The sequence below is a fragment of the Chiloscyllium punctatum genome, chromosome 5 (assembly GCF_047496795.1).
Source record: "Chiloscyllium punctatum isolate Juve2018m chromosome 5, sChiPun1.3, whole genome shotgun sequence".
In the NCBI taxonomy this organism is placed as follows: domain Eukaryota; kingdom Metazoa; phylum Chordata; class Chondrichthyes; order Orectolobiformes; family Hemiscylliidae; genus Chiloscyllium; species Chiloscyllium punctatum.
In genome coordinates, this window is record NC_092743.1 from 35786098 (window position 1) to 35797517 (window position 11420).

At 42.5% G+C, this 11420-nt stretch overlaps 1 protein-coding gene across 1 annotated transcript in view; it reads left to right on the forward strand.

Annotated features, from left to right (window-relative positions):
• The window catches only part of slc22a13b (solute carrier family 22 member 13b), a 39537-nt gene extending 33270 nt beyond the window's left edge, over window positions 1–6267 (forward strand). The window contains exons 9-10 of the mRNA XM_072570031.1: window positions 428–637; window positions 3335–6267. Of these exons, the coding sequence (XP_072426132.1) occupies window positions 428–637; window positions 3335–3422 (298 nt within the window). The 3' untranslated portion in view covers window positions 3423–6267. The remainder of the gene's footprint in view (window positions 1–427; window positions 638–3334) is intronic.
• Window positions 6268–11420: the final 5153 nt, after the last annotated feature.

The following is an 11420-nucleotide window of genomic DNA, read 5'->3' on the forward strand; positions in this document are numbered from 1 at the left end:
GTTCACTCTCTTTCTCTGTCCACAGATGCTGCCAGACCTGCCGACACTGTCCAGCTTTCTTTGTTTTTGTTTTAACAGATTGAACCTAGCTGTATTTCCCTTGAGCATGTGTTTCCTCTGCACACCACCAGTGCTTTAAATGTTTATGATACTCCTGTGGGAAATGGCAAAAAGTGAGAGCAGAAGTTGGATACAATTGCAGTTGTGTCATTAGGAATGTCTGCCATTGATAGAATTCCATCTGTTAACTCCTTTCTCTCTCTTGTTGCATATTTCTAACTTTTCTGTTTTTATTTGTAATTTAATAATTTATACCTATGTTGATAGCAAATGTTTATGATTAATGGATAGTTGATTGCTATAAATTCAGAATCTGTACTGCAAGTTGACTGTAATGCCAGCAAGGTTTTTTGTGTTTTTGACACAGACAGAGTGGCCTTGGTTTGGTGTCCATGTCAGCTCGGATAGCTGGCATTTTTGTCCCCCTGTTTGTACTTCTCCAACATGACTATCCAGCTCTCCCCATGGCCTTCTTTGGCTCTGCACTAATAGTTGCTACAGCCCTGACTACCCTGCTACCTGAGACAGCCAACAAAGAACTACCAGATCAAACCAGTCAAGTTGGAAAAACTAAATGGTTCGTGTGTGTTTATCTTAACCCTACTTACTATCAAATTATTTTTGTGTGGGAGTCAATTTCTTAGTACAACAAAAAATTCAAAAGTTTTTGACGTTCTAATTAGTGTTTGGCCTTGAGCACCAACGAATTGATTTAGTTTTTAAGAGTTGCTTCGAAGGCCTGTAAATTAACAGCATTACCAAAATATTACTGAGGCGATTACTTCATGCCAAGTCTGTGACCAATTTAATCAGCACTGCCAGTTTCTAAAGCGATGGTTCTCTAAGATAGAATGAAGAACTGCAGACTTTGAAGATTTGAAACAAAAATAGAAATTGCTGAAGAAAATCAGCAGGTCTGGCAGCATGAGAGAAAATGAGGACTGCAGATACTAGAGAGTTAGAGTGGAAAAGTGTAACACTGGAAAAGCACAACAGGTCAGGCAGCATCCAAGGAGCAGGAGAGTCGACGTTTTGAGCCGCACTCTTCATAAGAAATGTGGGGGGGCTGTGTGGGGAGGTGGAGGAGGCTGAGAGGTAAATAGGAGGCTGGTGGTAGAATTGGGGGAGTAGATAGCTGTGAAGGTGATAGGTAGATGCATGTAATTGTGATAGGTCAGTGGGGGTCATGGAGCAGATTGGTGGGAAGGAAGATTGTCAGGTAGGACAGGTGAAGAGGACAGTGCCAGGTTGGAGAGTTGGATTTGGTGTGAGGTAGGGAGAGAACAGATTTGGAAACTAATAAGGTTGATCTTGATGTCATGTGGTTGAAGGGTCCCAAGGCAGAAGACGAGGCGTTCTTCCCCCAGTCGTCGGGTGGCTAGGATTTGGTGGTGGAGGCGGCGCAGGACATGTATGTCCCTGGGGGAGTGGGAGGAGGAGTTGAAGTGGTCGGCCACAGGGCAGTGGGGTTGTTTGGTGCGTGTGTCCCAGAGGTGTTCCCTGAAATATACCACAAGTTAGCGTCCTGTCACATTTAGAGCAACGGACATAATAGATGAGGTTTTTGGATGTGGGAAAATCTCTGCTGGATATGGAACGATCCTTTGGGGCCTTGGATGGAGGTGAGGTGGAGGTATGGTGACAAGTTTTACATCACATGCGGTGGCAAGGGAAAGTGACAGGAGTGGAGGGTGGGTTGGTGGAGGGCGTGGACCTAACAAGGGAGTCATGAGGGAATAGTCTCTGTGGAATGCAGATAGGGGTGGAGAGGGAAATATATCTGTGGTGGTGGGGTCTGATTGTAGGTGGCAGAAATGGCGGAGGATAGTGTACTGAATCTGAAGATTAGTATTGTGCATGGTGAGGACCGGGGGTGGGGGATGCGTTCTATCCTTGTTGCAGTTGGAAGAATGAGGTTTAAGGAAGGAGGTGGAGGACATGCGTTGGAGGGCATTGTTGATCACATGGGTGGAGAAATTGAGGTCCTTGTAAAAAGAGGCCATCTCGGATATCCTAGAATGGAATTGCTCCTCCAGGGAGCAGATATGGCGGAAACAGAGGAATTGGAAGTATGAGGTTCTGTGTTTTACAGGAGGGGAGGATTGTGAGGAGGTGTAGTCCAGGCAGCTGTGGGAGTCGGTAGGTTTGAAATAGTCGTCCATTTTGAGTCAGTCACTTCAGATGGAGACAGAGAGGTCCAGTAAGGGGAGGGAGGTGTCCGAGATGGCCCACTTGAACTTAAGATCAGGTTGGATGGTGTTAGAGAAGTTGATGAACTATTCAGTCTGGCAGCTTCTCTGGAGAGAAAGCCGAATTCACATTTTGAGTCCCGTGACCCTTCTTTAGGATGAGGCAAGGTCACTGAACTCAAAGTGTTAACTTCCTTTTCTCCACAGATGCTGTTAGACCTGCTGAGCTCCTCCAGCAATTTCTGTTTCTGTTTTCATGTTTCTATAGTCTTGATTTGCGCCAAAAGAGTGTGACCAGATGCAATCTCCAGGCCCAGGTTTTTAGCTTGTTCAGAGGGAGAAGGCTGTCAGTGCTGGGGAAAGGAACACATTTCATTTCTAATGATTTGGAGATGCCAGTGTTGGACTGGGGTGTACAAAGTTAAAAATCACACAACGCCAGGGAATAGTCCAACAGGTTTAATTGGAAGCACTAGCTTTCGGAGCGCCGCTCCTTCATCAGGTAGTTGTGAAGTACACAATTCTAAGTACAAGATTGTACTCCACAACCATCTGATGAAGGAGCAGTGCTCCGAAAGCTAGTGCTTCCAATTAAACCTGTTGGACTATAACCTGGCGTTGTGTGATTTTTAACTTTCATTTCTAACATCAGCGTCTATCAATTCCATACTTATTGTCTTTCTACATATTGTGAAATGTCCATCACTAAACCCCAAAGAGGAATCCAACAACCAACATCAAAGCACCTCTCCAGGATTTTACTACTGTGTTTTGAAATCTCCCCACACTGAAGGGATGTACTTTTCCAAGCTAACTTTGACGATGGCACAAACAATGAGACAGTGACCTGTCTTATGAGGAGAGGAATAGTCAATAATGTAGCCTCAACCTCTCTCTGCGGAAAAGCATTCCAAAGATTAATGGCCTTCTGAGAAAATAAATTCTGCCTCGTCTTTGTCTTAAATAGGAGTCCTCAAACTGTTTCTCCATAGTTCTAGATGTTTCCATGATGGGCAATATCTCAATGCTAACCCTATGTTTTAGACTATAAATTGTAATATAATACCTCTTTCCCTCTCTCCTAGGAAAGTGAATAGTAAGAATGACTTAGAAAATGGACACCATCAGACTGCGGCAGAAAACAGAAACTTTATTGAGAGCACTCGATTATAAAGCAAAAAATCATCACAACAGAAATTCTAAGCCATACAGCTATAAATCTTCAGCTCTATTCTGCATAGTGGATTAAATTCATTTTCAATAAACATCCAGTATATTAACTGTGCCACAGAACAATATTGCTAAGAGCTTGATTTTAAGAAAAAGATTGATTCATTGTGCTTTAGTAAATCCAACTCAAGAAGAACCATAATTGACAGACACAGTTAATTATAGGAAAATGTCATTGTATGTGACTGAAAATGCCCACTGGTGTATATCAATGCCAGTGATTGGAGTCCATCAGTTTTGTAGCTGTATGGCTGTATCTTAATTCCAGAACACTTGAGTATCCACAGGGTTGATGGGAAAAGTGGCCAATTTCTCAGGAACAAGTAGCAAGGCAGAGTCAGCACTGCTCATTAAGCGGGAATCTGATAAGAGCTGTTAAAAGTCTATTTGACTCTCACGGTTATTAAGGCTACTAAATTAAAGATAGAAATGAGGACAATGAAATAGTCATATTTTGGTCTATACGATGTTGGATAGGAGATCTTCAAGTCACAAGAGTCCTGGGCAGGAGTCAAACATTTGGAACTTTCAAGAGAACACATGTAAAAATAAGTATTTTGAAGATATCAGCAGCATAACATAGGAACACCAATCACAGAAGCAGCACTTTGAGTCCAGAGTTCAGAGAAATAGATTGTTTTCTGTTCATGAACTTACTTAATGTACATCTCACCTTATTAATATGCAGCTTCCTGTACAGCCACCTGCTATGTGTAAAGTAGACACAGAAAATTCTTGAGACACACACACACACACACACACACACACACACCATTGACATCTGACATGTGCCAACCTCTGAGAACCCTCATGACATATCTCTGGTCTATTTAGAGTACACTTTGGCACTTCAATGCTGCAATGCAGGGTGCAAGGAAAAACATCATTGTAAAGTTGCAGCAAGCTGAGGGACGTATTTTCTTTGGATCATTTACTTTGAACCACAGCATCCTCGCTTTGCCTTGACACTTTGTACTTTGACCTCAGCCAGAGATACCATGTTCATTATGTCACTGTGCTGTTCAGCAGACACAAAGTCAGCAAACTCGTCTTGATTGTCAGCTTTTCTTCTTGATGGAGGGATCAATGACAGGAGATGTAGAATAGAATTAAGGGACAAGAAAGTTTAGAAGAGATCATAGAATCCTACAGTTTAGAAAGAGGCCAATCAGCCCTCATGTCTGCACCAACCCACCAAAGAGCATCTCACCCACTAATCCACTTAATCTGCACCTCCCTGGACACTATGAGCAAATTACCATGGCTAATCCAGCTAACCTGCACATCTTTGGACTGTAGGAGGTAATGAGAGCAACCCGGCAGAAACCCACACAGACATAGGGAGAACATACAAACTCCATGCAGATAGTCACCCAAGGCTGGAATCGAACCTGGGTCCCTGGTGCAGTGAAGCAGCAGTGCTAGCCACTGTGCCATCCACTCAGAGGTTGGTGGGCATATGGAACTCACTGCCTGTAAGGGTGAGGAAAAAACCCACATGACATTTAAGGAGTATTTGGACATGCACTTGTGATGGCCAGGCACATCAAGTTATGGGACAAGTGTTGGAAAATGGGATTAGAATAGTCAGGTGCTTGTTTTGAATTGACAAGGGTATGTTGGATTGAAGGTCTATAGATCTCAATGACTCTATGGCACATAGAGCAAGCATTGCTGGACCATTCCAGGATGCCCTAACAATGGCCGGATTGTGGTTCTGGATGTATCCAGTGGTAGAATGAGGCTAGAATCAGGTGAGAGAGAGGTGTTAGGTAGCTAATAAGGGTGTTTGGTAAGCTGCAGCAAGCGAATACACTAGACCTAATGGAGACAAACTCTCTATGAAACTCAATAAAACTGCTACTTAGCCAAAAAAAGTAGTGTGGTCCTATGTGTCTAAATGAAGATTCTTTGTAAATCCTGATCTCAGAGTAAGTTTTGATCTGAGGGAAGCTGACCTGAAATAACCAAGGTCTTCCCCAACTCTTACCACCTTCAGTTAAATAGGCTAATCATAAAATTGTTATAGAATGTAAGAAGGCACAGATTTGGGAAGGGGTTTTGTGATAATCCTGAGCAGGGGTATGGGTTGGGAGTTGGAACATAGGCTATGAGTCAGGAGTCAAAGTCAAGTACAGGAGCTTAGGCAAGGAGCGAGGTCTAAGGATGATAATATAGCACAGGCCATTGAGCAGTGTAGATGGGCAGCTCATTGAGGTGGCTGTGTAAGTGAGAGCGAGATAGCGGCTCTAGGCTGAACTTAAACTTAGGGGGAGTGTTTACAGCACTGTGGCCTCTCCACTTGCTTCACTGAACATCTCTGCTGTCTTTATATGTGACTCTAAACTTTCACCAATATGATTGACTCTTAATTGCCCTATGCAATACCCTGGTAAGCTACTTAGCAAAAGGGCAATTATGGTTGTTTGATTTTGATTTTATTGTCATGTATACTTTACAGTAAAAATACAATAAGATACGGTGAAAGGATTTCATTTGTCTTCTCCAAATACTTTGTACATCCAGGAGGTCTTCCCCCTGCAGATGTAGCTGAATCTCCTCCTGAAAAAGAAGCAGCGCTCTGAACGCTTGAGATTTCAAATAAACCTGTTGGACTCTAACCTGGTGTCGTGTGACCTCTGACCTTGAATCTCCTGTGGTCTAGAGCTAGCCTCTGAGGATCCCAGCAGACTGAATGCTCCTATCCAAGTTGTAGCCGATGTTGTGCAGGTTTTGTTGGTAACCAGGGAGCCAGGTGAGTGCAGTTGTGTGCGAGCAATTGGCTATTAATTGGCTTCTGCCCTTCTGGAGCAGGTAGTCATCCCTCAGTGAGCTGCCAGACAGCCAGAGCTGATAGCTTTCTAGCACTTTAGCACAGAGGTGGGTGGCATTGGATCAGCTGGCATTGGCTGACAGGCCATGGTGGAGGGGGAGAGTATGGCAGTCTGAGGGAGGGGGTTGCTGGGGTAATGGTGGGTACAAAGTCAGGTCAATAGTCTTGATGAACACCCAAGTGGTGTATTTTGGGAGTAACTAACACCTCTGTCAACTATTGGCTACTTGGGGGAAACCTGTTGAAATGGAGGTTGGCATGATCCTCTCTGCTGCCAGGTTAATCAGGTATTTGTATCACATCTGCACTGCTGGCATTATAGTGATGGCGCCAAGGGCAGCAGAGTAGGCTCCTCGCTAGATTTAACCTGCCTTCTCCCTGCCCCCCCAGTTTTAAACTCATTGTTGAGAGAGCATGAAATCCAGCTCCTTATCTTTCTCCTGGGCTCTCTGCTGTGAAAATTGTCTTAAGTAACTTTCCATTTTACCCAGTGCCCTCATTCTCTTTGGTGTGGTATTGATGGTCTGTCTGGATGTGAAGAAGAGGGAGAGGGTTAACCTTTTGGTTTAGGAGATGCTAAATTATGCTAATGAAGTGAATTTATTGGTCTGGTCTTTTTACTTTGCCAGCTGGTTAACCCACTATACTTTACAAGCAGCTTGTATTTCATTTCAAAGCTGTTTTTATGTACAAAATGTTTTGAAAACCCCATTTGACTCAGGAGACTTGCTTGAAAATTGACAGAGGAGGTTACTAAATCTCAGAATGGGTCTTCTCATTGGTGGAAGAGCTTATAAAAATTCCTTGGGTGCAAAGGGATTATTAACATTACATATTTACTGTATTGACATCAATATGTTCACGCACTGTTAGCTGACTTGGCTAAAATGTATTCTCAACCTTTACTTAACATTTAAAATGTACATCAGCTCCTGTGTTATTATCTTTTATCAGAATGGGTAATGGTATTTGTTTGTGACTGCTTCACATTTAGCTCTGTGGCTGATGTCCATATTCAATCTACAGTAAATATTGAGTTGATGTTCCATGCATTTCAGTATAAGTTTTAGTTTGAGGAATTAAAGTTTAATGGTAGACAAAGGGATAAAAGCACCTTGAAGTCAAGTGCATCAACAACTAGGAAAATCATGTAATTAAAATGCTGGGCTTTAGCGACTGTCAAATTTCTCAAAACAAGTAGCTGTGGTGGTGCCCTCCTTTTTAATCCCTGCACCTCTGTCTCAGTTGTTGCCACGACTTGTATAACTACACACATTGGCTTTGCTTCACTGGTGTAGGAGAAGCAGCACAGATGGGCCTTTCAACTGTGCTGTCCTAATAAAGATTAAAATCACCAGGGAAACAGCCCTCACAACTCTCACACTCTCACCATCCATCAAGATCTCTTGTCTCACCAGGACAGATTGCAGCCATCACTGCACATTGTTGGTAAAATTTTTGTCTGGAGTTTTCGGACTCCTTGTTAATGCAGGAGCTGTTAGAGAAGGCAACACTTTATTGTCAATTAACTTTTTCAGAGAAACCTTTGAATCTTTACAGAGCACCCTTCAACCCGTCATTCCTTGAATGCACCGAAGTTTTATTCCAATATTTCCTGTTCTTTTTAATAGCAGGCCATTGCCCTGCTCTGAGTGTGGCAAGGCATTCTCTGTTATCCAACTTTAGAGCACACGAAGTGGTTAATGCTGATGAGAGAGTGTTCAATTGTTCACACTGTGAGAAGAACTTTAAACACAGACCTAACATGTTGAGAAACCAATGTATTTACACTGCGGAGAGGCCATTCCCCTGCACCAAATATGGGAATCGATTTGTCCATTCAAAATATCTTCTGAGACACCAGTGAACACATACTCATCACATCTATCTCCCATCTTAACTGGATATGTAGCCTGTCACTTTTCCTATGTAACTCTGTAATTTGTTCCTTCATTTCATTGTAGTTTTTATTCAGCTGTAAGGCACACATGGGGGTGACGTAGGTCAGTTTATTGTGGACTGTTTTAATTTAATCTTACCCTTCTGAACCTCCTTAGAAAGTCAGGCAAAGATAGCTTTGTAATCTCTGTTAGATTCATCTATCAACCCCTCTACAACTTTTGCCCCAGCTGCCCCAGCTTTTGCCGTCAAACACTCTGTCAATTGTTCTCTATAAAATGTAGTTTCTGGTTTCACTTAAGGACTATTCCTAAGTGTTTAATTATAATATAAAACTGCTTATCTTCTAAGTTAAAGTCAATCAAATCTCTGCTTCTGGACTCCAGTCCTGATACCAACTATTAAATTTCCAAGGGGTCAGGACCACAGTAACGTAGAAACGCAGAGACTAGGAGCAGGTGTAGGTCATTTGGCCCGACAGGTCTGCTCTGCTATTCAATATGATCATGGCTGATCATCTAACTCAGCACCCTGTTTCCACTTGCACCTCATACTCTTTGATTACTTTAGCCCCAAGAGCGATATCTATCTCTTGATTGAAAACATACAATGTATTAGCCTCCACCACTTTCTGAGGCAGGAAATTCCACAGGCTCACCACTCTCTGAAGTTTCTGTTCACCTCAGTCTTAAATGGTCTACCCCTGTATCCTTAGCCCGTGAGTCCTGGTTTGGGACTCACCATTCATCAGGAGCATTCTTCCTGCACTTAGTCCTGTCAGGATTTTATATGGATCATAGAACATAGAACATACAACATTATAGCACAGTACAGGCCCTTCAGCCCTCGATATTGCGCCGACCTGCGAAACCAATCCGAAGCCCATCTAACCTACACTATTCCATTCTCACCCATATGTCTATCCAATGACCATTTAAATGCCCTTAAATTTGGCAAGTCTACTACTGATGCAGGCAGTGCGCTCCATGCCCCTACTACTCTCTGAGTAAAGAAACTGCCTCTGACATCTGTCCTATATCTATCACCCCTCAATTTAAAGCTATGTCTCCTCGTACTACCCATCACCATCCGAGGAAAAAGGCTCTCGCTGTCCACCCCATCGAACCCTCTGATTATCTTATATGTCTCAATTATGTCACCTCTCAACCTTCTTCTCTCTAACAAAAACAGCCCCAAGTCCCTCAGCCTTTCCTTGTAAGACTTTCCCTCCATACCAGGCAACATCCTAGTAAATCGCCTCTGAACCTTTTCCAAAGTTTCCACATTCTTCCTATAATGCGATGACCAGAATTGTACGCAATACTCCAAATGTGACTGCCCCAGCGTTTTGTACAGCTGCAGCATGACCTTATAGTTTCGAAACTCAATCCCTCTACCAATAAAAGCTAACACACCGTGTGCCTTCTTAACAACCCTATCAAACTGGTGGCAACTTTCAAGGATCTATGTACATAGACACTGAGATCTCTCTGCTCATCTACACTACCAAGAATCTTGCCATTTGCCCAGTACACTCCTGTTACTCCTTCCAAAGTGAATCACCTCACACTTTTCCGTATCAAATTCCATTTGCCACCTCTCAGCCTAGCTCTGCAGCTTATCTATGTCCCTCTGTAACCTACAACATCCTTCGGCACTATCCACAACTCTACCGACCTTAGTGTCATCCACAAATATACTAACCCATCCTTCTATGCCCTTATCCCGATCATTTATAAAAATGACAAACAGCAGTGGACTCAAAACAGATCCTTGCGGTACACCACTAGTAACTGAACTCCAGGATGAATATTTCCCATCAATCACCACCCTCTGTCTTCTTTCAGCTAGCCAATTTCTGATCCAAACTGCTAAATCACCATCAATCCAATGTCTCCGTATTTTGTGCAATGGGGAATCTTATCAAGTGTTTTACTGAAATTCATATGCTGTACACCCCATCAACTGCTTTATCCTCATCCACCTATTTAATTACCTTCTCAAATAATGCAATGTGGTTTGTGAGGCATGACCTACCCTTCAGAAAACTGTGTTGACTATCGCTAATCAACTTATTCCTTTCTACATGATTATAAATCCTATCTCTTATAACCCCTTCCAACACATTACCCACAACCAAAGTAAGGCTCACTGTTCTTTAATTGCCAAGTTGTCTCTACTCCCCTTCTTGAACAAGGGAACAACTTTTGCTATCCTCCAGTCGTCTGGCACTATTCCTGTCAACAATAACAACATAAAGATCAAAGCCAAAGGCTCAGCAATCTCCTCTCTGGCTTCCCAGGGAATCCTAGGATAAATCCCATCTAGCTCAGGGGACTTATCTACTTTTACACTAAGCATGTAAGTTAGCTCGCTGAACTTGAAGGTTTGTTTTCAGATATTTCATCACCATACGAGGTAACATCATCAGTGAGGGTATGTCCCACCTCTCTATTTACAAGTCTTGGTTTCTTAAGGTGGGTGATGTCATTTCTAGTTTTTTTTTCTTAAGGGAAGGTAGATAGGATCTAAGTCAATGTGTTTATTGATGGAGTTCTGGTTAGAATGCCACGCCTCTAAGAATTCTCATGCATGTCTTTGTTTCACCTGTCCTAGGATGTATGTGTTGTCCCAGCCAAAGTGGTATCCTTCTTTGTCTGTACGTATAGAAACTAGTGAGAGTGAGTCGTGTCTTTTGGTGGCCAGTTGGTGTTCATGTATCCTGGTGGCAAATTTCAAGCTAGTTTATCCAATATAGTGTTTTTTACAGTTCTTGCATGGTATCTTGTAAATGATGTTAGTTTTACTGGTGGTATCTAATGGATCCTTGAGGTTCATTAGTCGCTGTTTAAGTTTGTCGATAGGTTTGTGGACTACCATGATGCTAAGGGGTCTGAGTAGTCTGGAAATCATTTCTGATATGTCTTTGATGTTAGATAATGTAGCTATAGTTTTTGGTTGTGTTGTGTTTGTTTGTTTGGGTTTATTTCTGAGGAATCAATGGATTGTGTTTATTGTGTACCCATTTTTTAAAAACATTGTATAGATATTTTTCTCCTACTTTTTGTAGTTCTTGGATGCTGCAGTGTGATGTAGCTCATTGAAATAATGTCTTAAATCAGCTCCATTTGTAGGTGTTGGGGTGATTGCTCCTGAAGTTAAGTATTTGGTCTGTGTTTGTTGTTTGTCTGTAGACACTAGTTTGAAGC